The sequence below is a fragment of the Sorghum bicolor genome, chromosome 1 (genome assembly GCF_000003195.3).
Source record: "Sorghum bicolor cultivar BTx623 chromosome 1, Sorghum_bicolor_NCBIv3, whole genome shotgun sequence".
NCBI classification, from domain to species: Eukaryota; Viridiplantae; Streptophyta; class Magnoliopsida; order Poales; family Poaceae; genus Sorghum; species Sorghum bicolor.
Window position 1 is genome coordinate 8,430,159 of NC_012870.2, and position 27,284 is coordinate 8,457,442.

The 27,284-nt window shown below is 42.7% G+C and overlaps 5 protein-coding genes across 5 annotated transcripts; 1 reads left to right on the forward strand and 4 right to left on the reverse strand.

Moving 5' to 3' along the window:
- On the reverse strand, positions 1,992 to 6,098 carry LOC8063351 (random slug protein 5). The gene is made up of 7 exons (XM_021461167.1): positions 5,712 to 6,098; positions 5,310 to 5,380; positions 3,591 to 3,682; positions 3,308 to 3,484; positions 3,102 to 3,200; positions 2,736 to 2,981; positions 1,992 to 2,433 (listed from the first exon to the last, which is right to left on the reverse strand). Exons 3-7 carry the CDS (start codon positions 3,651 to 3,653, stop codon positions 2,137 to 2,139), a joined length of 882 nt encoding a protein of 293 aa, XP_021316842.1. The 5' UTR covers positions 3,654 to 3,682; positions 5,310 to 5,380; positions 5,712 to 6,098; the 3' UTR covers positions 1,992 to 2,136.
- Positions 11,028 to 12,893, forward strand: LOC8063352 (SKI family transcriptional corepressor 2). Its single transcript, XM_002463918.2, has one exon. It carries the CDS (start codon positions 11,482 to 11,484, stop codon positions 12,076 to 12,078), a length of 597 nt encoding a protein of 198 aa, XP_002463963.1. The 5' UTR covers positions 11,028 to 11,481; the 3' UTR covers positions 12,079 to 12,893.
- Positions 12,794 to 17,746, reverse strand: LOC8059980 (BTB/POZ domain-containing protein At1g63850). Its single transcript, XM_002466500.2, has 2 exons — positions 16,482 to 17,746; positions 12,794 to 13,289 (listed from the first exon to the last, which is right to left on the reverse strand). Exons 1-2 carry the CDS (start codon positions 17,640 to 17,642, stop codon positions 13,014 to 13,016), a joined length of 1,437 nt encoding a protein of 478 aa, XP_002466545.1. The 5' UTR covers positions 17,643 to 17,746; the 3' UTR covers positions 12,794 to 13,013.
- On the reverse strand, positions 21,328 to 22,387 carry LOC8063353. The gene is made up of 2 exons (XM_002466501.1): positions 21,929 to 22,387; positions 21,328 to 21,846 (listed from the first exon to the last, which is right to left on the reverse strand). Exons 1-2 carry the CDS (start codon positions 22,385 to 22,387, stop codon positions 21,328 to 21,330), a joined length of 978 nt encoding a protein of 325 aa, XP_002466546.1.
- Positions 22,711 to 26,656, reverse strand: LOC110435670 (protein ALP1-like). The gene is made up of 5 exons (XM_021461537.1): positions 26,647 to 26,656; positions 26,424 to 26,453; positions 26,294 to 26,335; positions 23,234 to 23,422; positions 22,711 to 23,153 (listed from the first exon to the last, which is right to left on the reverse strand). Exons 1-5 carry the CDS (start codon positions 26,654 to 26,656, stop codon positions 22,711 to 22,713), a joined length of 714 nt encoding a protein of 237 aa, XP_021317212.1.

Below are 27,284 nucleotides of genomic sequence, written 5' to 3' on the forward strand. Positions count from 1 at the left end.
TGTCTTTTTTCAACTTTTAGTGGATGAAACTAAAAGTGTTTATCAAGGGCAAATCTAAATGGCCTTATATATCAACAATTGGACATGATTGAATAAATACTTTCCTACACCTTTTTTTTGCAAAATTTGCTATGGGACACTGAAAGTGACGGCATGTTACTAGTGGATAAAAAAAAATATGTTTGGCTAGTTGTCACATTGAAATGTGTTAATTTGCTAGAAAACACCGCTGCTTCCATTAATTAATATATTCATTTATAGTATTTTTTGTTTGAGCTTATCAGCCGAATCTGCTAGCTATTCAGCAGTATTTTTCTTTCACAACAAATCAGCCAATAGGACTTTCTGTCACGACTTATCAGCCAAACGATGGCTCCTAGACCACACCTAACCTGGCCCGGTTAGATTGAACCAGGTCAGATTGAACCAGGATAGGTTAGGTCACTCATCTCTTTTCTCATCCGCTTCTTTCAGCTCTCGGCCTCGATGGTGGCAGTTGGATGGGTGAACTGGCGAAGTAGTGGTCACTGGAAAGCCTGTCGTCGCTGGCAACATGACATCACTTTTAGGAGAGAGAATGAAGAATAGAGAAGAAGAGCCTATGCTAAGCTAGGCTCAATGGCTGGCTCTGCTGCGCAGTTCTTAATATGGCCTTGTTTAGTTTTGATTTTTTTTAATTTTGGGTACTGTAACACTTTCATTTTTATTTAGTAATTATTATTTAATTATGGACTAACTATACTTAAAAGATTTATCTTGTGATTTAAAGGCAAACTGTGCAATTAGTTTTTGTTTTCGTTTATATTTAATACGGTTTTTGTTTTCGTCTATATTTAATACTTCATGCATGTGCCGCAAGATTCGATTCGACGAATAATATTGAAAAACTTTTGGTTTTTGGGTTGAACTAAACAAGGCCTATAAGTGTCTAGATTAGCAAATAGTCAAACTTCAGTTGTTAATATGTATGCATAATTTGGTGATTTACTAAATTCTGTTGGGAATTCCAAGTTTGGTATAAATTTACTAAATTTTGACATAAGAGAACTGCTCCGTTACTCCCTTCTAAAAATTAACACGAATCTTAAGGCAAACTATAATTATACTGAGTTATTAATTACTATTTTCCACGTGGGCCTCATATGAGCCTGACCCTACCCGCTTCAACCTATATTGGCCCTTATCCAATCCCGTTCTTCTCTTTTGATCTCAAGTGATGACCACAGCAGCATCGGGCCATTGATGACCTACAGACCATTCAGTCTCCTTCGACGAGCTCAAGGACGGGCTTAAGGAAGCACGGTAACAACCTTAGGGAGAACGAGATGCCGAGATCAGGAACATAGCTCATGGACGTCGCTGATGTCAATAGCGGCACCATCGACTACGACGAGTTCATCGCTGCCACCATGCACATGAACAAGCTGGAGCGCGAGGTGCACCTGCTCGCGGCCTTCACCTACTTCGATAAGGACGACATTGGCTACCTCACCATCGACAAGCTGTGGACGCGTGCAGGGAGCACAACATGGCTGACGTCGTCGCTATCGATTGGTTTGTGGCTGATATCCATGGGTATGTAGTTCTCGCCTTATTTTTTCAGTTGGTACGCAACCACACATTTCTCGATGCCGGAAATGCTAGCGATTGATAACTCAGAAGACCTCACTGAGATAGATCTGCGCGAGACTAGGCCTAGGCAGTGCTGGCTGGGTCTAACCAACCCAAAAGTCAAATAACATTAATTAAATTAATTAATGAAATGGCTGCTTTGGGATTCATGCTAATTTTTAAAGGAGGAGTACCGGAGCAGTTGCCTTGACATAATTGTGTCCAGTCTTCATACGGTATGACTACTAAACCTAGTACACCACTTCTGACTGTTGGGCTTTTGGCACTCAAGACACCCATGATGAAAACTCCTCTTGAAGGTTTGAAGCACAACGGATGGATATACTATTTTTTATTACACGAACAAATTTCAGAATGAAAAAGTACATAACTTATTTGTTATTTTATTCACTTATGTTTGGTGTGATTCCATTAGTCCTCTACTTGTCTGTTTCCTCCAATAAAGCTATATGAGATATAGAATAACTCTTATCATAGCAGAATGATACTCCTCAGCTAATTTTATCAGCAATTAGCGGTGACAACAGGTGTAACCTCAGGGGCCAAGGTCCCATCGATGACATGATTAACATGGTCAGTTTGAGCATCTGTTGCCCAAAAGCTGGATATTTTAGTGTCATCTTTGGTCATCAACTCAGAGTACTCTTCATGGTTGTAAACCACACTGCTCTTGCCCCCAAACTCAATAGGAAGGACTTCCGGGTCAATGAACTTGTGGATGACCTTCATGCTCTCTTCATCCTTCGGGTAAACAAACTTCACCTTCTCGATCGTTCTCAGGTCAACAAAATATTTGACAACCTGAAAGAATCAGCGTCATTTATGTTGCAAAGGGAAACAACAACACTATTTTCTCTACAATTTGGTTTCGAATTTGTATATTTTGAACAAAATTAGAATATTTTGTACAACAATCACTTATCCTATATGGCTATATCTCAGGTCCTGTTGTTGTTCAGGCAAGATGTAATTTTGTTATTGTTTGGCTATAGAAAAAAAACTTGTGAGTTATCTTCTGCGAGTTGTCCTTTTGATTGTACACGTTGATTGTTTAAGATTGTTGCCTAAAAATCCAAATATTTCGGAAGATCGACAGAGTTTACCTTCCAAAACGCTTCGAATACTTTTGGGGGATTGAATAGAAATGCAATGGCCAGCCTCTCAGGATAATGATTCTGCAGGATGTTTACAGTTTCTCGGGCAGTCTTTATGGGCACAGCATTTGCCATTGTCCATCCTGTGAAGTCGATCAGCCAGACCATTTTCTCTTGGCCTTCAGGCAGGCTGAGGATTGCATTCTCCAAAGAGTATGCAAGGAACCGTATCTGTCCTTCATGGGATGATGTGTTCTGAAATTTGAAAACGGTATACAGATGAATTCTGAACAAAGCTTACGGAGAGCAACGGTTTTCAGAAAGAAAAGAGTCAAAGACACTCAAGGATAACACTTTAAAAGAGGGACTTCTTGCCTGCTTTGCTGGTCTCATAACGACAATAGTTCTCCCCTCTCTGTCTCGAAAACTTGCCCTGTACATTTTACCTGTTTCCCCTTCAACAGAAACTTCAGGCTGAAATGCAGTAACAATGATGCTTAGTTACTTTACCGGGGTTCAGATACCATAGTAATAATAACTTCAGGAATACACGCAAGGTAAAAATGAAAGGGCGGATTTACCCAGCGTATATCTTCTGGCCTGTAAGCTGCCCTCCACTTGAGACTGTCTTCCAACATTTTTCTGGACTTAGCAACATTCCAGTTACGGGCTTCTAGATATCTTGTCAAGCATGCTTCGCTGCAGTACTTCTCACTACGGGCAGACAAAGGCTCAAGTGCAGATTTCAGTTCAGCAATCTGCTCGCTCCGGGATAGATGTGTCAGAAATGGACCCAAAAAAATGCTGCCATTAGAAACTGTCATTTTTTTTAGTTCCCAATAGAATGACAACTTTCAAAATTACCTTTGCTTTTCGCTGATCAGCATCGTTGGAATCGAAATGAGAGGCATGCTTTCTCCTAAACATGATTTCTTCCACTCCCAATGATGCTCAACCTAAAATGAATGGTGCCATATCGTCAAAGAATCGGCAGTAAACCACAACACACCGGATTTGTTCTAAAAGATAAAACATAAACATAAACACAGTACTGGTGCCAATTACAAAGCATGGTACTGGTGCATGCCAATCATATATGTAAATATCAGGATCACTGAATTTTTACATAATACCGATTCATAAAGCAATACTTTGTTTTCAGAACATTTTCATGGAGACTGAACGGTTTAGGCCCTGTTTAGTTTCCTATCCAAAATTTTTTCATCCATCCCATCGAATCTTTAGACACATGCATGGAACATTAAATGTACATAAAAAAATAAAATAATTACACAGTTTGGTTGAAAATCGCGAGACATTTCCCATCCAAATTTTTTTCATCCATCCCATTGAATCTTTAGACACATGCATGGAACATTAAATGTACATAAAAAATAAAATAATTACACAGTTTGGTTGAAAATCGCGAGACAAATCTTTTATGACTAGTTACTCCATGATTAGCCATAAGTGCTACAGTAACCCACATGTGCTAATGACAGATTAATTATGCTTAATAGATTTGTCTTGCGGTTTTCTGACGAGCTATGTAATTTGTTTTTTTATTAGTTTCTAAAAACCCCTCCCGACATCCTTCCGACATATCCGATGTGGCCACAAAAAAATTTTCATCAGCAATCTAAACAGGGCCTATACACTTTGAAAAAAAAGGATACAGAATTAATTGTAGACTAAATCCAGGATTTGGGCTCCATTTCTGCATTCACTCTCACTGACGTGAATGCAGATTTGTTCTTAAAAGACAACACAAAGGTAAATGGAGTCCTGACGCCAATTAAAAAGCATGCTACTCGAATGGGATTTTACTTGACCATATATGTAAATATCAGGGTTACTGAATTTTACATGTCACTGATTCATAGAGCAATACTTCGTTTTCAGACTGAACGGTTTATATACTTCGAAAAAAGATAAAGAATTAGTTGTAGACTACGTCCAGGAATTGTGCTCCATTTCTGCATACACTCACACTGGCGTGTTTGATGGTTTGTTTCCACGAAGAACAGAAAGGATATCTTCCCCTTTGGGTGCACTATATCATCGTTGAATTGGTTTTATTATTCTGTAGGCCATTGGCAAGGTAGCGTCCTAACCAACTATAATAACAGACAAAAAAACATGTAAAAACAAGTAATTCACGGACCTGGCATCCAGGCGCAAAATGGAACTGAACAAATACCTGGCTCCTTTTGAGGGCATGTCTATGTATCTATTCTGATTGCTGATAGGAACGTACTCCTACATTATGGGGCTGCTAATAATTCCATAAACGAAAAGAACGTTGCCGGGTTGCTATTTTGGAGGAGTTAGGGTGAAATAAGGCCTTGTTTAGTTAAAAAAAATTGCAAAACTTTTCAGATTCCACGTCACATCGAATTTTGCGGAACATACATGAAGCATTAAATATAGATTAAAAAATAACTAATTGCTCAGTTTATCTATAATTTGTGAGACGAATAGTTAGACCATGATTAGACAATATTTGTCAAAGACAAACAAAAGTGCTACAGTGTCTATTTTGCAAAAAAAATTTGGAACTAAACAAGGCCTAAGCTCTTGTACCTAACAGTTGCCTGTGTCCTTCGAGCTGTTGCCTGTGTCCTTCGAGCTGTTCGGTTGATGGTATGCTTACACTGTACCAAGAAAACAACACATCTGATAAAGCCGAAATTGTATCAACAAGAACATGAATTCTACAGGTAGAGGTAGGCATCAAGATCTCGGTGTTTCCTCAAAAGACAAATCTTGATTCTCATATCACTTGCCGACTTACGGTATAAACAAAGAACACACAAGCAGTATTATTAGACTGACGGCCACAAGGAAATAAACAAATCCCTGATATTCCAAGACCAAAGGAAACAAAAACAAGCAGAGACAACCACACCAGCAATTTGCTACCGAGCTAGGCAGGCAGACAACAAGAAGAGGAACCAGAAGAGGGGGTCGAAAAAGGCTCCATACCAGAGCCCGGCAGCTGAGGCCACAGTCCAGGAACCTGCGAGTCACGCAATGGCGGAAAGACGACTAGCCATGGCCGGCGCCGGCGACGGAGAAAGGAGAAGAAAACGAATTGAACTGGAATTTTCCGCCCTCTCCTCGCTCGTTGCTGTCCTCTCGTGGGAGCAGGAATCAACGCACTTGTGCTGAGAGGCAGGCAGGGGAGGGGCTTCTAGAATTGTACCGATCGATCGCGTGCTTTTTGTTGCTTTGGTGGTCTGGTGGATGTTGGGACGGCGCTCTTGAGGTCGCTTCGCCTGGCTTCGCTGACTTGCATGACACCACCGAGAGCGCGAGAGATGGAAGGTGCTATAGCTATACTGCGAGTGCGATCGACGTCAGATAAGGAACAGGACAGCTGCAACGAAAGGAAATGGGCGGCAGAGATTGTTTTTTCCCGCCTCTCCACCGGGCCAGGTAATAGAATTGTTGTGTTTTTTTTTAATTGTGAGGTGTGAGTACACTACACGCATGACGCATGCTCTTTTGTTGACACAGTGCTATCAAATTAAAGTATCTTAAATACCAATAGTTATAATATACTCTCTCCCTATTCGTAAAGAAAGTCGTTTTGGATAAAGTTTAAATTAAATAGAAAATATAATTATAAATAACTTTAAGTTGTTGAGTGTGGAAATGTAAAAAACATATGACTAGATTTGTCTTGAAAAATAACTTCATAAAAATATACATATACCACTTTTTAATAAATATTTTTATAAAAACAATGAGTAAAAGTTAGGTTTTGAAGACCGTGTCGCTATCTTTACAACTTACTTTGTGAGTATACAGAGAGTAAATATCATTAAATTTGTTATGAGATATATTATTATAGTATATCTATTTCTTATCCTAAATGTTAATATTTTTATCTATATCTTCTAATACTTTAACAAAAAAATGTATTTAGATATTTTTTTTAGAATGAAGGTAGTACAATTCACGCAACACGTACATGTTGCTACAATAGGATTTGCAAACTACTCGTATATACGCAGCTTAATGTCAAACTACACGTAGCTTAATGTCACTCGGAACAAAATAGTTAGTCCAAACAAGCACATAGTTATACACAAATACTAAAAGCAATATCGTACCAGAAACAATTAAGTTAACCAAATCAAAAGGGTAAAATGGTCAGAAACTTATGTATATCCAGATTTTCATCAAAAAAATTTTATATACCCAAGCAAGTCAGAAGTCGGCGACACTAGCGGAGTTGCAGTTCTGTTCATTAGGGCATGTACAACGGGTCTCTTCCACCCGTCTCTTAGCTGCTGACGGAGGCCGCGTCCTCTCGTGAAGCGACGGAAAAAGCCCGTGCTCCAAGGCGCAGAAGCCGGCTCCAGAAGCGTTGTACGGCTTTGTCTCTCCGACTCGACGATACTCAGATCCCATGTGCACGCTTCGTGCGGGAGGGAGTTGAGTTATCACACCAAATTCCTTTCGTTTCGAGCTCATCCCTGCGATACCAATGTCCAAGCGAGGAGGAATCGAGGAGGAATCGAAGAGGATAAGGAAAAATATGAGTTGCGGAGGCATCAGGCGGGGAAGCCAGGCGTGGGCAGCTTCTGCATCTTCGCCGATCAAGCTCTGCCCCAGCCACCGCGAGATGTGGGGACGCCAGGCGGGCTCTGCCCAGCCGCCGCGAGCTGTGCAGGTGGAGCGCGAGGTGTGCTGGTGGGCGAGCTCCGCTATGAGCTGCGAGCTGCGCGTGGCGGCGTGTGCAGCCCACCCTTCTCTGTTATGCAGTTAGAAGAAATCTAGCATGGCTTTAAAGTTTTTCTTTTCTTTAAGAGATGGCTAGTGAAGATCAGCGCAGAATACTTTTGTGCTAAACACCGAATCTCATCGCTATTACGTTAGTAGTTTCTGTTGCAAAGTTTCTTTACTAAAATAATAACCCTGATTCTATTTCTGAAATTTCTAAACATTTTTTTGTGTTCTATCTGTGCATGTATATAATTCCGATGAACTTCTTTGATCATGTTGTGTATCTATCAGTAGCAAAATAGTATACATAATAAAATTCACGATTGATCTTCGCTATATGCAAAGCATTAAATGGTTTATAGACGACTCACTGTCTTTGGTTGCACGAACTGTCCCTTTAACTGTCTCTATGTTAGATTCTTGTCTCTTAGAGACGACCTTTCGTCTGTGGGTTGTACATGCCCTTAGACATTTTTACAGAACCTTCGTTGACATATGTGATCAATGTTAGGGATTAGTGCAGTAATAACACACAGGTGCAAACATTTATACCTACTACGTGCAGAATTTCAATTGTTAGGGACTGTATCGCCGATGAATACATTTGCATCGATCGGCACCTAACTCTATCGGGTACCATCCCATTAATAACAAACAAGAACGGATAGTCTAGTGATTGGATTATTACCAATGTTTTCAAATGTTCATTATATATGCAGTGGCGGAATCAGAGGGGCTAGTAGGGGCAGTGCCCCACCTAAGCTCAATCATTCCTTTAAACACCTATGTAAATATTAATATTTATAGTACAAAAAATATAAATTTCATCTATTTTTTGTTCAAATATGATGATTTTGGTAAGAAATAGTATAATATTTTTTAAAAATTTCTTCAAACATATAATTATGGATATTTTATCATACTAAAAAACTAGGTAAATTCCCCACGCATTGCTGCGGGACTTTCTTAAAAATAAATTATTATATACATAGCATGACTATATGGTATTCAGTATATTATATATGTATACATGTACATGAATTTGAGTTGCATGTATTTTATTGTATTAGATCTAGTAAAAAATTGCTAAGTTAATAGAAGAAAAACTAATATTTGGTTACATTATAGAGGAATTGATGTTGAAACAAATGATGTGGACACCTTGCATGATGAGATAGAACATTTAGTGGGTTACTTAATGGGGAATGATGTGGACAACTTGCATGAAGAGAGAATTCATCTAATGGGATTTAGCTTTATAAGAGTATTAGGTGAATTCCCCGCGCGTTACTGCGGGATTTTTTAAAAAATAAATCATTTTATACATAGTATTACTATATGGTATTCAGTCTATTATATATGTATGCATATGAATTTGATTTGCATGTATTTTATTGTATTAGATCTAGTAAAAAATTGCTAAGCTAATAGAACAAAAACTAATATTTGGTTATATTATAGAGGAATTAATTGGTGATGAAACAAATAGTGTATGTACATGACTTGTATGTTAATAGATTAAAGATTTAAAGTATTTCACATGATATAGATGACATAGTCATTTTTTTTAATTAATATGGAATGACATGGATTTAGTGTGGAACGATGTGGACACCTTGCATGAAGAGATAAAATATTTAGTGGGTCACTTAGTGAGTAATGATGTGAACACCTTGCATGAAGAGAGAATTTATCTAATGGGGTTTAGCTTTATAAGAGTTATAGATATGATAAAGTCATATTTGTTAGCCCCTCTTAATCAAACTCGTTGGTTTCGTCACTGTATATATGTGACTTCAAGGAGAAATCTTTTTGAATTTTTTTTTGGGGGGGCGGGGGGTATTTTGAAAAGTAAGTTTGTGCAGTTTGCCTGCAACATGGGCCATCTCTCGTTCTCTTGTACTTGTGTATATTATAATCGTCGTAATTGAGTGGTGTTTAGCAGGACGATGCATTTTAAGGGACCACGATCAGTATGCAAAATCCAATTTGGCATACGAGAAGCTCTATGTAGCCCTAGATCCAATGTTATGACTTGTGTGTTAAATATATAAAAAGTATTTATATGTCTGCCTGCACCTGCACCTAGGGGATAGTTTCCAATGAACCGCCCTCGGAATAGCAATTTTCTAGCTGAGATTTCAGCTCCATCCGCTCTTTTACATGGTCCGTAGCTCTGAAATATTCCTCGTTTGGATCAATTTTGGATTCTTAAGAACTATGTTTTCTAAAATCTAAATTCTGAGCTAAAAACTAGTGGAATGTTTGGAACTTTGGTCCCTAATTTTTACTTCATTTATTGCCAGTGGCGGACTCAGGATTTACCAATGACTAGGGCCAATTTTCAATGACGAAACTTCGATAGATACACCATAGTGTATATGACTATATACATAATAGATATTCTTAAGAAAACTTTGCAAATAAGGTATAATATAGTACATGATTCTAATGGGAATAACATGGAACATTAAAAAAACTAGTTTGGACAAGATGTAAGAGCAGAGCGTGAGTTCGTGAGGGTGACTCTGCACTGCTCTCCTTCAGTCCTTCTTACTGAGCTGTTCTTTGTTGGGCCAAAACTAAAGACCTGTTTCTAAAATATTTGGGCCATGACTAGAGCCATGGCCCTATTGGCCTTAGGCCTAGGCCCGCCCCTGTTTATTGCTCTTTGGATCATAAGAAACTAGCAAAACCCGAGTATCAACAACTTTTTGGATTACTTTATTACCTCAACTCTACAGGGTAAACCATTTTACCCCTCAAACTATAAAATTAGATTTTCTACCCTTTGAACTTTCTAAACCGGTCAAATAACCTCATCAAGCGGTTTTTTGAGGGTGATTTTGCTATAGTGACGGTGGTTTTGTATTTTTCTTTTTTATTTATTTCCGCTAAAATTTAAAAATATAGTAAATATAAAATAGAAAATAGAAAATCTAATTTTACTGAACACCACATGAGTAGATCTACACGATGAATATATAATATGATATGCTTTACTATAACTTTTTATTATAGCTTTAGATCTATGAATTATTTCAATTAATTACAAAAAAGTATAGATCTAAAGTTACAACAAAAATTTTATACTAAACCATATCATATTATATGTTCACTATGTAGATTTACTCATGTGGAGTCCAACAAATAAATAAATAAAAATACAAACACCGTCACTATAGCAAAACCACCATCTAAAACCACTTGAGGTTATTTGACCGCTTATAAAAAGTATAGGGTAGAAAATCCGATTTTATAGTTTGAGTGTGAAGTAGTCCACCCTATATAGTTAGGACTTGAGGAGATTATGTAGACTTTTTTCTTTCAAAAATCTAACAAAAAAACTGGCAAAAAAAACTGAGCAAAAACTAGATCCCGCCCATTTTCTTCTGTGATCACTCTAAACGGCATCTATATGCCCAACTTGAGGAAAATGGCAGTTGGCAATGATCATTGCTTCTCGTGCGTACCTTGATCTTCCGGAACGACAAGATTGGAGCTTTTCTCAATGACCGGACTTGAAAGTCTGAGCCGAGAAAATTTCGCAAATTGTGCCGAGCGCCCGAGCCAACGAACCCGTCAAAATCCACGGACGCGGCGGCGGCGCCAGGCGTCGACGCGTACGTTTCACTGCACGGCGGGACCCGACACGTAACGGAACGGACTCTGGACCCGTGCAGCCACGACGCCGCCAGCCCGCCACCCCACCTTCCTCCAGGTCAACCACCAGCTCGCATCGCCGCTGCCGGACTGGAGCACTTCTCGTCAAACTTTTCCTCTGAATATCCATTCCCCTGTTGCTAGTTTCTGCGTCCCTTTGGGGAGTTGGGAGTCGCGTACCCATAGGCCACCACCGCACTTGCAGTTGCAGAGGATTTTATGCTCCCAACGAGCAGAGAGTGAGGGAGGATCCCCAGGCCAGGGCACTTGCAATTGCAAAGGATTTTTAGCCTCCCAACGAGCAACGAGAGAGAGAGAGAGGGGGTGTTTTGCTCTTGCGTGGTTGGTGGCGTTAAATATGGACGTCCTGGATCACTCGGACGATGAGGAGGAGCAGCAGAGCCGGTACGCCACCAGCAGCGGCAGGCAAGGCTCCAGGCTCGGCGCGCGGCGGCGGAAGCGGAGGTCCGGCGGAACCCACCAGCACCTGCTGCTCATGGACTGCGTCGGCGGCAGCGGCGATGGGGACGGCGCGTTGGAGGACACCGTGCCGCTGCCGGACTACGAGCGCCTGTCCCAGTCCGCGCCCCTCCACGACGACGCCGCCAAGAACCCGCTTCCGGCTCTGCTGCTGGCCGTAGAGGAGGAGGAGCAGCAGCAGAAGGCGCAGGCGCCGGCGTTCCCGCCGCAGCCTCCGCCGCCGCCAGTGCCGCAGCAGCAGAAGCCGGCGGCGTGGAGGCTGATCGAGTACGTGCGGTCCAGGAACAGGGCGGGCGGCGCAGCTGGGATGGCGGCCGGTGGGTGCGGCGCCGGGTCTGATGGCGATTCCAAGAGCTCCGAGGACGGCGAGGATGGCGGCGGCGAGGAAGGGAAGAAGGACAAGAAGAAGAAGATGAAGCGGTCGTCGTGGCTGCCGGACCCCGAACGCCGGTGGCCGGTGCAGGGCTTCTACTAGCGGCGCTCTTGCGTGCGCCGAGGTCCATCATTTTCCCAGTCTCCTCGTCAGCAAAAGTAAAACCGTTGGTCAATTTTTTTGTCGAGGGTAAAACCGTTAGTCATGAATCATGACGCGTCTCTGACCCATCACCCATGCGTTGGCTGCTTCCGTCTCTCTTTTCAATTTTTTTTCTCCGCTTTCCTTCTTTTCGGTGTGGGTTTGCAATGTCAATGCACGGACATAAATGACGAGGACAAACCTGGCATGCTTTTTGCGATGTACTATAACAATGTAATGATCTTCTACAAAAATGCAAGGCAATATATTTTGAGGGCGTCTCATGCCACGTTCAGCTTTCAGCTTCCCGGCGCTGATGCACCAGGACAGGGTTATTTTTACAAAACAAACAAACATTTACGCTCTTTTTAGTGGTCACACTTTTACAACAAAACACATATAATATATGCTCTTTTTAGTGGTGCGCCAGGATCGATTTGTTGACAGCTTCGCCTTCAGAGCTTCTTAATTGCATCCTCTTTCTTCGATATCTTGTGTCCAAAGAATCAGAATTTTTTTTATTTATCTTCTTCACGCATTTCACAACTTATCTTTGCAGAGAGCAATTTTCACAACTAGTTGCCGTCTCTGGAAATATTACTGCAGCCATCAAACACTGCACACTGAGTGAAAAAGGCACGCAGAGGCATCATTATTAGAGTTAAAACACGGAGCATACGCTGCATACCTTTACCTTGGTTATTAGCTAAAACGAGTACGGACAGTTAAGTGCACAAACGACAGACAATATATACAGACAATCTTGAAAAAAAAAACAGAGACGCAAGCACTATACCAAATCCAGAGGATGTAGGTAGGCCTACAGCTGACTAGTACATGTGAGAATACACAGCGCCACACGCACTGATTGGGCGATACAGACATCCGCTCATGTCTCAGTATTCCCCGCCCAGAGGAGCCCGGCCAGCGCGCCGGAACCACGTCTTGAACGCGGCGACCAGATGTGGGCAGTCGTCAACATTGCGGGTGGAGAACCCCAGGCACTGCTGCAGCAGCTCCTGGGCTTCTGGGACAGGCAAGGTGGAGATGATCTGAAGAAACGCCTCCTCCAGCTCTTGGCAGTTGGTTGATTTCTGGAAGTGCATTGGTTGAACAATGTCCCGGCAGACGTTTAGGACTGGGAGCCAGCTTTTGACGAGCATCATCCTCACCTGATGAAAAGACATGTAGAGCAGTTTCAGATACACAGAGAAACACAACTTCATAAGCTATTATCAAGAGGCTTGCAACATTCAGATGCAATCGAGGAACTGAGATAGGAAGTTCCGTTTGACAAGTACTGCTGCATTGCTCAAAGGAAACACCAGTCAAAAGATACATAAACCGCAGATGCATAGATGGAAGAACTGGAAAGAGAATTTTCTATTAAGAAAAAGTATAAACAGTATGGATGCCAACCATGAGACCTACACCATCTAAAGGGTATCAGAGTAACATCTTTAGAGGCATTACAACATTTAAGCCAGGACCAAAAGGCCCACAGAGGCCAAACCATATACTGTGGATGGACGATCGAAGGAAAAAAATGAACATCAGCGCATATGCATGACAATAGCACAAGAAACAGAGATGTAGCCAATTGAAAGACTTGTGATTCATCGAAACAAATAAATAATCCGCAGGCAGGAGGCTACTCACTGGAGCACGACGTGCCAAATATATAAAGATCCAGTTCGACAATTTGAACTGCCATCTTTAGCATATAGGACTAGTAACAGTAATCAAAGACTCCTTAGCTATTCATGAAAGGAAAATTGTATGGCGCGCAGCGGGGCTGGTGCCCTCGTTCAAAGAGTAACATGTTGCAATGTTTCAAAAATCATCACAAAATCATGTATGTAGCCACAACAATTCAGTTTGAAATTCATCTTTGATGCTGAGATTAAAAAAAATAGAAGTGTCACTGTCTGCACATGATGAACAGTACCAGGTTGACTGCTTGTCTATTTTGTTTCTTGGCATCTAGGAGGAATTTCAAACTGAATTGCAGCAGCTATACTTAACTTTATGTGTACTACATACATGACTTCTGTGACGATTTTCGAAACATTGCAACATGGCATTTTAGCTAACAAGGGCGCCAGCCCCCCTGGGAACCAAATCTGCACTCTTCATAAAAAAGATTATGTGCCTTCCTGAAAAGCAATTACAAACTCTGCAATTTTAGCAAACCGTACAATGAGCATTTTTGGTAGAAACCTACAGAGTAGCCTCTTCTGCAAACTAAACACTATAACCTGCAGCTACATACTGCTTCGTTTACTGGCAAAAATGTAGATATTTGGTCATGTAATAAAAAGTGCATAATTCTGGGAAAGCCTTTTGTAGGGAAAGACCATCAAGATTAGAAAAGCAAGCACATACTTGGATATAATTAGTTTGGGGTCCTTCATCTTCATGCAACAATTAGATTTTAAGATGACAAAAATACTGGTGGTGTTTCTTTTTAGAGATTGACAGTGATGTAGCCTTGCTGACAAATCTGAAAGCAGATCTGAGCATTTTAGTTTTGCTTGGCCGACCTAGCAAAAATATTCAGTCAGATTTTATTCAGCTGTATTGTCTTGTTTACTTTCTCTAGGGAGGACAAAGTTTAAGCAATAGTAGTTCCGAGGATTGTATGAGGAAGGTCTGAACTGTTTCTATTGGTAGAAACATAAGGAACCCCGAAGGGAGAATAAGAAAGATTAACCAATGCCGCATTTTTAGAAGAAGCAATTAGACAAGAGGTGAATGAGCAGACAAAGGGACCAAGGGCTCGCACAAGAAACCACTAATAGTCGGGCCACAATGTGGCCAAATGTTTTTAGACCAACTCCACTGAACCAAATATACTAGGCCCATTTTTCTCATCAGACTCCATAAGTAAAGCAATAAATGAGTACTCAACAATCCTGACCCTCTTATCTCTGAAATCAGCTCCTAGCTTAAAGCTTTTTGTTATTTCTCTTTTCTCTTTTTTTTTGCATGTACCATAAACCTTTTGATCTGAATCCAACCCAGATTCATGTTTAATTCCTATCATCCTCTTGGAAGATACCTTTATCTTTCTTTCAGCTTTTGACCCTTGACCATCAATAACTCCAATAAAAGTAACATTTAAATATCTGTAAATTGAATCCTTATTGGAATTGCTCCTATATATTCACGCAAATATATAATCAAGGTCCCAAGTCAACATTAAAACACTTCCCTTTCAAAAAAAATTTAAAACACTTGTACAGGTTGTATACCATTAATAATTAGTTAATTTAGCACTGAAGCTCAACGTCAAACGTAGATCACTTTTTAAGTAATAATTCTTTCATCGGTCCAACCTGTCACTGATAAATCTTGTTCACAACCTATTAATCCAAGTAATGCACATAAATAAGACACAAGCTAATTGATATTATTAATATATACTCATAAAAGGCACTTTTGCTCTGCAATTTAATACACTACCAAAGACCTCAGAAAAATCTGACTTAGAGGTCAATGCTACAAACCCTAATTACCAAACAACGTAGTTACGTAGTAGAGACCTTGTGGAGTTCTTAGATCAGAACCAACAGAGATACCCACTAAGGCCCTGATAGCATGATGAATTATATGGAGTCATCACACAACATGTTTCTTGAATTAAATAAATTAACCATGAGATTACAATATATCGTACTAGTAATTAATGGTCAAAGTAGTATGTCGGTGGCCATGTCAATGTCACTGATGCACTATTATAATTGGAGGAAGTACTCCAACAAATCTGCGCTACCTTGTTTTCGTCTATCCACATTATATTAAGTGGAAGTAGATTCCACTACAATTAAGGAACTCAAACAACTCTAGGACCGAAGTAAGGATCAATCTAGAACTTATCAAAAGAATACACTCAGATAAATCATAATACATTACATATCAACAAAGTTATCTTGCAAAGCCAACAGTATATCAGCACAGTATAAAACCTATTTTCATTGTACTGAGATGTATAGACAAAAAAATGGTATGCAGGTAATGCAAGTCATGTCTGGGCTTTTCAGGCTTACCAATAAACAATTGAACACATTAGGTACTACTTTGTATTAAGAGGAAAGATGCATAAAACACAGCCATTGGTTTATAATAATGGAACATTCCATTAACAAGTCTTATAAGCTGTGGCAAGTTAAACCATTCTAGCAGAGCATGTTATTGACATATACAATCTATTATTAACTGCATTTCAACAGAAGGAAATCACACGCAGGTACATCTTCTAAGTTCTAACTGAATCGTCACATTTATAATATATAATTTACCTTCACAAGATACAACATGCATAAAGTTGATGTAATAGAAAGATTATCAGCTAGCAGACTAACCTGCCGAGGTACCAGGGTCTCCCCAGTGATGACTGAATTGGCGAGCCTGAGTGTGCATCGGGTCACAAGCATTGGAAGCCCGGGCGTCATGTTCCGCCACATGTCTGCATCATTCAGCAACTTCTGCAAATCAGTAGCCAGGGCAGCCTGATCACTCCACAGCATCACCGCATTATGCGCCACCCTCAGATCGACCATCCTCTCGATGAGCCAATACAGGTGCTTAACATTCAACACTGCAGACTGCAGGTTTAGCCTCTGTATGGCCTCGCGTTCATCACTGTCCACAGCAACCCTGAAATCCGGGCTTGCATACTTCCCCATGAGTTCCTTGACTGTGTCCAGGCGCGACTGAAATGCCTCGTTGAGCACCTTGTGGACGCAGTCCCGCGACGGGTAGTCCTTAAGGAGCATCGCTACGAACGCCTTGGTGGCAGCATGGACGGGGTGGCCATGGATCGCCGAGTGGATCAGGCCGTGCAGCATCGCCTCGGAGGGCGACCTGACGTTCACCCCCGAAGCGGAAGAAGGACCAGCGGCGACGGGGGGAGGAGAAACCCTGGCGAGCAGGTCGGCTGCCTCATCGGCGGGGAGGAGCCGCGCCAGGTCAATGACGCGGGCCTCCTCTTCCTCGGACCAGGGCACGGCCTCGAGGAAACGGATGCAGGCCTCGACGCAGGCGTCGAAGAGGAGCAGGAGCGCAACGGGGAGGAGGTCGAGGGCATCGCCGGGGGAGCGGATGGCACCCGCGAAATCGAGAGTGTGGAGGAGGCGGAGCACCTGGATGTGGGCGTCGAACGGGCGGGGGCAAGAGGGGGGCGCCACCACCGCGAGGGAGAGACGGCCACTCGCGGCGGTGGGCCAGCGGTCGGAGAGGAGGGCGGCGAAGTAGCGGGAGCGGAGGAGGGACGCGGACGAGACCTGCAGGTCGAGGAAGGTTCCCGAGGAGGCGGCGGAGAGGTGGCAGTCGGTGTCGGGTGTGGCGTCCACGTCGTCGGGAGAGGAGGGGTCGAGGTGGAGGCGGAGGAACACGTCGGCGTTGGGGAAGGTAAGCGAGTCAGGAGAGGTGGAAATGGATGAGGGAAGCGGAGGGGACGGCGGCGAGCAGAAGGCGGCGAGGCGGGAGCTGCTCGCCGAGCGCTGGCGCTTGCGGAGGGACATCGCCGTCGGCGTTCGATGTCGGTAATTGGGGATTTTTTTTCTTCTCGCTTGCCGCTTTGGGGATAGCGAGGCCACGAGGGAGCCAGGGAGTGCGTCAGTTGCGCTTGCGCGAGGAAGGGACACGGGCCAGGGGGGATGGATGAGGATCCGTCCGGACAGCGCAAACCTGATGTAACTTTTCCGAGGCTAGGTACAATTTCGTTTTACCATGGTCGAAGTGTCAAAATATGAACATATGTCAAAAAATCTCATATATCAAATAAAAAAAGAAGTGACTTTTGGTATCAAATGCATAAATTCACAACTGCTCATCTGCTATGGAAAATATGGTGAAAACTATTAGAAAAGCTCTCAACCCTAGAACAAGCTCATACATCCATCCATTACACGGAAGAATAAAGGGATAAAAAATAAAACTCGATACCCTTGAAATAACAGTTTCAAACGTTTCAAAATTGATGTACTCCTATACGACAACCAGTAACAGAGATACTACAGTTTTGGTTATCCTTGAGACCTTGACCTACGGCATATAATTGAGTGTTCTTTCTTTTGGGTAAAGAGAGATTTTATTAACTAGGCAAGTAAAGTTACGATCTTTACTAAGAAAATCTAAGGTACATGCAGGTACTCCTAACCATCTAACCTCAATATTTTTACACTATCTAACTAAATTAGTAAGAGTATTGGTAACTCTATTTTTCTCTCTCTTTACTTGGACTATTCTCCAATCGCCCAGCAGATGTGTAAGGCTCTTGGTCTCACCAATAACGATGTTGATCTTTGATTTATCCTTCTCCGGATTTTTTAGGACCCACATTATTCTTGCACAATCTGCTTCTACAATTACCTATGCTATGTGTGCTTGAAGTGCTTGTTGTAGTCCTTCGAAGCAATATAATTGAGTATTTTATCTTAGGTCAATGTGATTACATATTTAGTTGCCAATTGAGTGTTTTATCTTAGGTCAATGTGATTATATATTCAGGCCTTGTTTAGTTCGCAAAAAGAAAATTTTAAGGTATCACATTAAATATGTCGTCGTCACACATTTGAAGTATTAAACGTAGACTAATCGAAAAATAAATTACATAGCTTGGCTAGAAACTGCAAGTTGAGTTTATTAAACCTAATTAATCTAACATTAACATGTAGTGATTACTGTAGCAATTATGACTAATCATGGACTAATTAGACTTAAAAAAATCATCTCTCGATTTACAACTAAACTATGCAATTAGTTTTTATGAAAAGTTTTTGAATGAGGATCTTAACAAGGCCTCAGTCGCCAAACAGTAAATATGGGCGGGGTAGGGGGGAAAAACTAGACGGTGGCATGCAAGACGCAGCATGGACAAGTTTGGACCCTTCATGAAAGTAAGAGCATCTCCAAAAGTTTGGCTAAAATTAGTAGTCAAATTTAGATGTTTAGCCATTTTGTAAAATAGATAACTTCTTAAAAAAAGAAGAGGTTCGCAACAGTCTTGCTATGAGATAGCTAGTGTTAGTGGTTGGCTATATATGGCCAACGAAAATCAAGGGATAGCAAACTTTCTATTTTACAAAACCAAATAGCACATCTGTTGGAGTCTATTTTTCTACTATAAAATTTCTAAAAGGCCTCCATAATAAGAGTAGCAAAGCTGTTGGAGTTGCTCTAACACCTACAGATCCTGGGTTTGTGGATTGCGTTGCTCTGTTCACATATGTTAAAGTGTGTTGATATTATGAGATTAGGTCCTAACTAGGAGTTCCCTACCAAGCTTACATCCTTACATAGTTTAGGTTTACAAAGTCGGCGCTCCTCTAATCTTTGTTACATATTACTTTCCTAGTCGGATACACTGATCCATTGGTCATACGAGATGAAGTTTCTAGCTAACTATACATCAATCAAAGTAGACGACGACGATAAAATCTGAAATTAATCCAACACACACGACGCACCATGGGCGTGTTTGGTTCACTTCCCAGCGGATCCTGGGTAGCACTAGCCAGCCAGGCTAGGATTGGCCAGGATGAACACATGCAATAGGCACTTGTTTGGTTACCTGCATCAGCTCAGCGTGGCCAGCATTAGCCGCTGTTTGGTTATCTGCGCCCGCATGGAATTCAAATCCTGGACATACAAGGTGGTGTTTGGTTGCTTGCATACAAGGTGGTGTTGTCACCAGTTTGCACCTTTGGTAAGGTTACCACTACCCACACACAGAAGCTGTTACAGCAGCTTCCAAATTAGAAAGCCTATTAGCAAAACTACAACCAGCAGTATTACAATTTTAAAAACTGCAAGCCACAAGGCGAGGCTCCCATCGTTTCCATCATTGTAGACATGAGGTGGATTGACAGGTTGTAGAAGAGGAGGATTGTCAAGGGAATGTCCATAGAAGGCTTGCACAGCTTGGTTTCTGCTGTTGTATTTCTTATAGCAGTTACCCTTGAAGCCATTCACCTGCTCATGTGCTTCTTCCAAGGTAGAATACACACCCGGTTTCTTGCCAACGTGAACCACATACCAAGCCATAGCTGTTCAAAAAAAGAGTAGCAAGAAAAATAGACAGAATCTGCTGAGTTATAAATATTATCATAAAAGTAACATCGGTGTCAAATAATAGGGGCCTCAGATATTTTTTTTTCTGCACAAATTTTGTTTAAGACAATCATCCCTGGTGGCCACTTTCATGATCCCAAATAACTGTTTCATGTGTACCATGGGGCCATGAGACACTCCATCCTCAGCCATCAGGTGGTAAGTCCAAACCTGTTGCATTGGGGATGGATGTATCTCATGTCCTGATGATACCCACGAATGAAAGGTAGCCATACAATACAACAGCAACTAAACATGTAATGCCACCTCAGATTGTCATGTGCACAGATAAGGTAGTAATCATTGGTAGCTCTAATAGAAAATCCAAAGAATTGTGGCACCCATGGCATCTGGAGTACCATAAACTTCTTGCCATCACCTTGAGTCATGAACCCAATTGTTGCTAAGTAAAGTTTATGGTTCCTTCAGATGTGATGAATGACACAAGAAAAACAGTATAGCCACCTCATACTTTTTTTGTCATCATAGGCCACAACAAAACCTCAGAGTATGTAATGAAACTCATACATGCCATGGAAGTATGTGTAGTGAGCTGGCCACACAACAAAGTCAGAAACAACCTTGTGTAGGCCAACTCACTATCACATACTTTGATGACAGGCATGACATAATATAACTTAGTCATACTCATCATTGGCAAACAAACAAGAAAACATCACTGGCAAGATTAGGCATGTGCTCAGACCAAATAAGAAAACATCACTGGCAAGATTAGGCATGTGCTCAGACCAAATAAGAAAACATCACAGGCAAAGATTAGGCATGTTCCATAGGCACATGCTCAGATCATGTTCAGAACCATCTTGGTTCTCATCAAGTACATCCAACAACTTGGTTGATCTAGGATGGAAGGGTAGGGTTACACTAGAATATGTAAGACACTAACTATAAGTTAGTGTTAGTAGGAAGAATGCAGGATTAGATCAACTGCACAAAAGAGTAGGTTAGCCCACTACACAACCACCAACTGCAGTAAGCTATGCACAAAAGAAACCACCACTGCACACCATCAAGCAGTCACCTAAAGAGGGGCATGCACTGCACAAAAGGATCAACCACCAGCTTCCAAGCACCTCAAACATAGTAGTGCTTGGCCAAGAAAGTCCTCAGCCACAAGACACGGTGGGAGTCAACCATCTTGACAAAAGTTGTGCCCAGGGCCTTGTTGTCCAACAGGTGACCATAAGCACACATCAGGGCTTCGTCAGTGAAGCCAGGCACATACATCACAGCTGCATACAACTCTAGATGAGAATCCTCCACCTTAGTAGACCTAATAGCATCTGCAACATCCCTCACAGCATCTGCCATTCCAGTGAACAACACCACATCCTCATCAGCAAGCACAGATCTCTTCCTCTTGTTCCCAACAACCACCTCAGGTTTTGTAGCATCAACGGTGTCAGTTTTCCCACTAAGAAGCTCTGTTGGGTTAGGCTTGAGGGAGCTCTCAGCAAAGTCAGATGGAGTACCCAGTGGTTCATTTGATCCCATGGCATACTTACCAGTTGCCTGACCATTTCCAAAGATGATCATCATCTGCTTGTAGTGTTGGATGGGTTTGTTCAGGAGCTCAGCATCTTTGGGATGTGCCTACACAAACAATGAGAAGTGGCAGTTAGCATTGAAATAAGTTTGAAGTCAGAAGTGGACACTCTGTGCTCAGATTGCTTACTTGGGTATGGCCATTGTAGTGCTCCTCCTCTAGCACAATCATGCATGCATCCTCATCCCACAAAGCACCACTTAGCTCCCTCAGTTTGGTCACTCTCACCCACCTCTGCCTCCACTTTCTCAGGTGGTTGTACACCTGGGTACCAGTGACCTCTTGCCCACTGAACTCATGAAGCGCTTTGGCTACCTGATTAAGGTGAACTTCCTTGAAACCCTTATCAGTCCTAACTCCAATGGTTATGAGCTGGCACATGTGGCGCAGCACAAACCCAGACATAGGGTCAGTCCACCTCAGATTTGTCCTCTGCTGAGCTAGAACCTGTGATGCAGTTGTGAAACCAGCACCAACATCCCCATGGCCAACATCCCCAGCCCCAATCTCCCCATGACCAACATCCCCAGCAACATCCTCAACTCCAGGAAACACAAGGTGGTCAGCAGGCATGCCCCCCTCAGCCATGGCCTATTTGCAGAGCCAGATGGCACTTAGAAACAGAATAACAGAAATCATCATAGCACATGCCTACTTGCCTCAGTTCATCAGTAGTACTAACACAAATCATCATAGCACATGCCTACTTGCCTCAGTTCATAAGAAGTAATAACAAAAAATGAAGTAATCATCATTGCATATGTACAAAGCCTCAGATGCAGTGCAGTATCTAAAGAAATAAAGAGTCATCACAGCATTTGTCCATAGTCTCAGATCAAGTGCATTATCTCAAGAAATAAATAGTCATCACAGCATATGTCCATAGTCTGAGCAAAACTTACAATACAGGTCTAGATGCGAGAGGAACCCTTATTAGCCCACATGTGGGTTGCCCATTCATCCCTTTTAAGAGCCCAAGCAGCATTGTCATCCATATGGACATGGGGTAAAGGGGGGTTATTATTTGGCACCCAGGAGAACTCAGCAGGAACTACTTCATCAACCCCATGAGCAAGGATCCAATTATGTAATATACAACATGCAAGTACTAACTTCACTTGTGTCTTATAGGGATGGAAGGGTTTGTTGTCAATCATGCGAAAACGATTCTTTAAAGCACCGAAGGCACGTTCAACGGTCACTCTCAGGCTAGAGTGTCTCAAATTAAATAATTCCTTATAGTTTGTTGGGTTGTTCCTAGGACCAAATTCTTTGAGATGATACCTAGTCCCTCGATAAGGAGGAAGAAACCCTGGCCGACATGCATACCCAGCATCAACTAAGTAGAACTTGCCTAAAAGAAGAATGGGCAGACATTAGGTTCATGTGTATGTAACTATATGTTTTAAAAATGATAATAAGGGCCTTAGTTACCTGGTGCAACCCTTAACCCATCATGTCTCTCTAGTGCATCAGCTAGAATGGTTGCATCATGTGCTGATCCCTCCCAGCCAGCCAAAACATAGGTGAATTTCAAGTCAAAGTCGACTGCAGCAAGGACATTTTGTGTTGGGTGGTTCTTGCTACCCCTAAATGCAGCTTGGATCTTGGCTGGTGAAAGCCCTAGTTTGGTTTTGGATAATTGATGAAACCCTAGTACTAACCTCTATACTAAGTGTGTGTAGACTTAATGAGGTGGGTACATGCCAAGTGATGGAGCAAGTGATGATCATGGTGATGATAGTGATGACCACAAGATGATCAAGTGCTCAACTTGGAAAAGAAGAAAGAGAAAAACAAAACCCTATGGACATCAAGGCAAAGGTATTGCTTAGGGTTTTTGGTTTTGGTGATCAAGACACCATAGAGGGTGTGATCACATTTAGGATAAATAGCCATACTATAAAGAGGGGAATTCTTTGGCTAAGCGGTTATCAAGTGCCACTAGGTGTCATTGTTCATGTGCATGCATTTAGAACCTAGTGAGCTAACTTAACTCCTTCAAAGAAAATGATTGTGAAAATGCTAACACACGTGCACTTGTTGGTACACACTTTGTGGTGTTGGCACACTTTGAGAAGGAGGTGGAGTTACAAAGGTAGAGAGAGGATAGGTTCGGCGCTTTTCGAGAAAATGAAGTGCATATTTTCTATTACGCCGGGTGGAAATTTTGGAGAAGTCGCGGGAGTGTTTCTCGCTGAGGAACACTCACCGGACGCTGGCTCAGAGGCACCGGACGCTGTGTCTGAGCGTCCGGTGTGCAGACAGTGCCTGGCCCAGTTAGGGTAAGGCACCGGACGATAGGCACCGGATGCTGGGTTGAGCGTCCGGTGGTGCGCGTCCGGTGTGCGGGCGTCTTACGACCTTCTCTGCGCATGGGTCCGGTGAGCACCGGACGCTAAGGGTGCGTCCGGTGGCTTGCGTCCGGTGACCCTGCGAGTTTGCGAAGCTCTTTGCGCATGAGTCCGGTGTGCACCGGACGCGTCCGGTGCTAACTTGCTCAGCGTCCGGTGCTCTGCAGGTTACCGTTAGACTCTGACACGCGGCTGACGTTGGAGCACCGGACGCTGGTGTTGAGCGTCCGGTGCCCCTTTAAGAGCGTCCGGTGACCCCGAGTTTTGCCCAGTGAAAAGAGCCAACGGCTCTATTTGTATGAGGGGCAATAAATACGTGTTTGGCCGGCTTGGGGCTTACCCTCTTGGCATTCTAACATACTTGACATCCTTGTGAGCCTAAGCAAACACCTCCCACTCATCTCCTTCATAGATTATACATCTTTGTGAGATTGGGAGTGTTTCCAAGTGCATTTGCTTGAGTGATTGCATCTAGTGGCACTTGGGGATCGTTCTAGCTGCGGTTTTCTTGTTACTCTTGGTGGTTGCCGCCACCTAGACGGCTTGGAGCAGCGGAGGAGAATTGGCACGAGTTGGTGATTGTTCGTGGCCATCTCATGGTGATTGTGAGGGGTCTTGTACCTTCCCCGGCGGAGAGCCGAAAGGTAACTCTAGTGGATTGCTCGTGTCATTGAGTTACCTCACTTGTGGGTAGGTTCTTGTGGTGTCCTAGTGAGGACGAGGTTCGTGCTACACCTCTTAGCCACCGAACCACCAAGTGTTGGTCGACACAACGGGGACGTAGCGTGCCGGCAAGCACGTGAACCTCGGGAGAAAAATTGTGTGTCTCCATTATGATTGTTCATTGGATTTCTCCTGGTGATTGGACTTCATATTATTGATTGGTCCATCCCCTCTACGCGGCGGTATAAAGTTCAAACCATCTCTTTTACATTCCCGCAAACTAGAGTAGCTTACTTACTTGTATAGAAACTTTAGGTAGCTTTCTAGTGTAAGTAGTGACATAGCTCTTGTGTGCCTAGTGATTATATCAACTAGAATTGTTGGATAGGTGGCTTGCAAACACCCCATTAGAGCTAGAGCAAAAAGCTTCGCTTTGTTTTTTACTAACCTCTTGCTCTAGTGAGTTTGTAGAATATTTAAATAGGCTATTCACCCCCCTCTAACCATATTAGGACCTTTCAGCTGGCACTTTAGCATAGATATGTGTACCATCTATTGCCCCAACACAGTCCTACATGGCATGCAAAAGTGCATAGTGAATTGACATGAACCCATGCAGCAACAACCTAAATTCTAAATGACAAATTATTTACCTTCAAATATGGATACCACCTTGGGCTGTTGCTAACCTTAAGGGGTGTCTCATTGGATGGAGGTCTAATCATATCTTGCCTAAGTTCACCAATTGCATACAACACCTCTTTGAAATGGCGATGGACAGTCTCTATAGACCTTCTCCAGTTTTGCCTAATCACTCTAAAACGTTGGTTATGCCCCACAATATGTAGAAACATAGCAACTTGCTCTTCTACACAACAATTAATGTTGTCTGCTAGCAATTTTCTCTCCCTAAGCAAGTTACACAACCTAAAGAAGGGTGCCCTTCTCATGCGAAGCATGTTCACACACTCAACATCATTGTAGTTGTAAATTAAGTCTAGATTCTTTTGCCTTTCCTCATCCCACTTACTCAAAGGACCATAACTGATCTGAGGCCTTGAGGATTGAATCATTCTAATCCTAGCAAAAAGTAGGGCATACATAGCAGCAACAAGAGTTGCAGCACGAGCAAAAAGCATGCGCCTCTTCTCTTGCAAATCCATCTAGAAGATAAAACATGGAATAAATGCTTAGACTAGGACATAAGCTCAGACTAACTGAAAATCATCATAGACTTGGACAAATGCTCAGACATAATGAACAATCATCATAGACTTCAACATATGCTCAGACATAACAATGTAATCATCGACTTGAGCAATAGCTTAGCAAAAAAGGGATCTTCATATAATTGCTCTTAATATTAAAAGTACTACATGCATCCAAATCAAAGAAGGCAAAACTCTGTATCACATGGTGCAGATTAGAGGGAGGGGGGTAGGGGGAGGAGATGAACAAATTACCCACGTCAACGCACAAGACCCAGCAAAGCACAACAGCAGTTCAGGGGACGTCGGATCTGCACGCACAGATCCACAACAAACATTTACACAAGTTAGGGTTTACAAATCGGTAACAAAAAGAGGAGAAAATGAGGGAGAACTCACCGGCTATGAAAATCGTCAGATCCACTTGCCCTGCAACAAATCCAGCGAGAAAGAAATCAATAGCATGAAACAAATCAAACCAAGAACAAAGGGGGAGAGGGAGAAGACCACGTACCCTAGGAACCGGCGGCGCAGACGTGGAGCGACGAGAAGACAGGGAGGAAGCGGGAAAGGAGATATATAGGCGGTGAATGGCGGGAAAGAGGGAGGTAACCCTAGAAACTTCGCGCCATCTCCCCGCGCACGGAATCGCCGAGCGCGCGAGCACGCGAGAGCACGGAGCGATCCAGGCTGAAGAAAAACGGCCGATTCGAGCGTAGCTTCGGAGCCTGGCTCCGGGGATCCTTTTGCACGGGATAAGCCAGGCTAGAGAGAAGAGAAGGGAACCAAACACCGAAACGCTACATCCAGGGAGCCTGGTTCGCCCATATGCGGGCAACCAAACACGCCCCATATGTCCGGGGAGCTGGGTCTGCCCTGTGTGATAACTAAAAGCAGCCATAACGCGCCAACGTGGCTAGTAGCCCCTAACCTCCACATATGCTGCAAATCTCCAATGTCAAATGCTACAGATATCTATGGTTTCGTGAACCATTACTGTGGGGGTATAAACCCCTATACCCTCATGGGCCTATATGGGCCGCACCATCAGAGGTGGCTCGGCCCACAAGATGAAGACGTGCGGCGCACGACTGGTCGGCGTGCACCGCAAGGCTACAAGATTTTGTACCAAATAGGATACTTTGCTTGTAACTCTGTCCCTTCAGGATATATAAGGAGGGGCAGGGGTCCCCTAGAGGACAGATCATACATCATATTCTCTCAACACAAATCAATACAACCAGACGCAGGACGTAGGTA

What these genes read in the sequence shown, in the direction of transcription:
- LOC8059980 (XM_002466500.2), bottom strand. Translation starts at nt 17,642, where the DNA reads ATGTCCCTCCGCAAGCGCCAGCGCTCGGCGAGCAGCTCCCGCCTCGCC. An exon ending in AGACCCTGGTACCTCGGCAG is followed by an intron (nt 13,290 to 16,481) that starts GTTAGTCTGCTA and finishes TCTTTTCATCAG; the next exon opens with GTGAGGATGATGCTCGTCAA.
- LOC8063351 (XM_021461167.1), bottom strand. Translation starts at nt 3,653, where the DNA reads ATGTTTAGGAGAAAGCATGCCTCTCATTTCGATTCCAACGATGCTGAT. An exon ending in CTGATCAGCGAAAAGCAAAG is followed by an intron (nt 3,485 to 3,590) that starts GTAATTTTGAAA and finishes CGGAGCGAGCAG; the next exon opens with ATTGCTGAACTGAAATCTGC. An exon ending in TATTCGAAGCGTTTTGGAAG is followed by an intron (nt 2,434 to 2,735) that starts GTAAACTCTGTC and finishes TGATTCTTTCAG; the next exon opens with GTTGTCAAATATTTTGTTGA.
- LOC8063353 (XM_002466501.1), bottom strand. Translation starts at nt 22,387, where the DNA reads ATGGCTGAGGGGGGCATGCCTGCTGACCACCTTGTGTTTCCTGGAGTT. An exon ending in ACTACAATGGCCATACCCAA is followed by an intron (nt 21,847 to 21,928) that starts GTAAGCAATCTG and finishes TTGTTTGTGTAG; the next exon opens with GCACATCCCAAAGATGCTGA.
- LOC110435670 (XM_021461537.1), bottom strand. An exon ending in TCTGACGATTTTCATAGCCG is followed by an intron (nt 26,336 to 26,423) that starts GTGAGTTCTCCC and finishes CTGTGCGTGCAG; the next exon opens with ATCCGACGTCCCCTGAACTG. An exon ending in GTTGTGCTTTGCTGGGTCTT is followed by an intron (nt 23,423 to 26,293) that starts GTGCGTTGACGT and finishes AAACCAAACTAG; the next exon opens with GGCTTTCACCAGCCAAGATC.
- LOC8063352 (XM_002463918.2), top strand. Translation starts at nt 11,482, where the DNA reads ATGGACGTCCTGGATCACTCGGACGATGAGGAGGAGCAGCAGAGCCGG.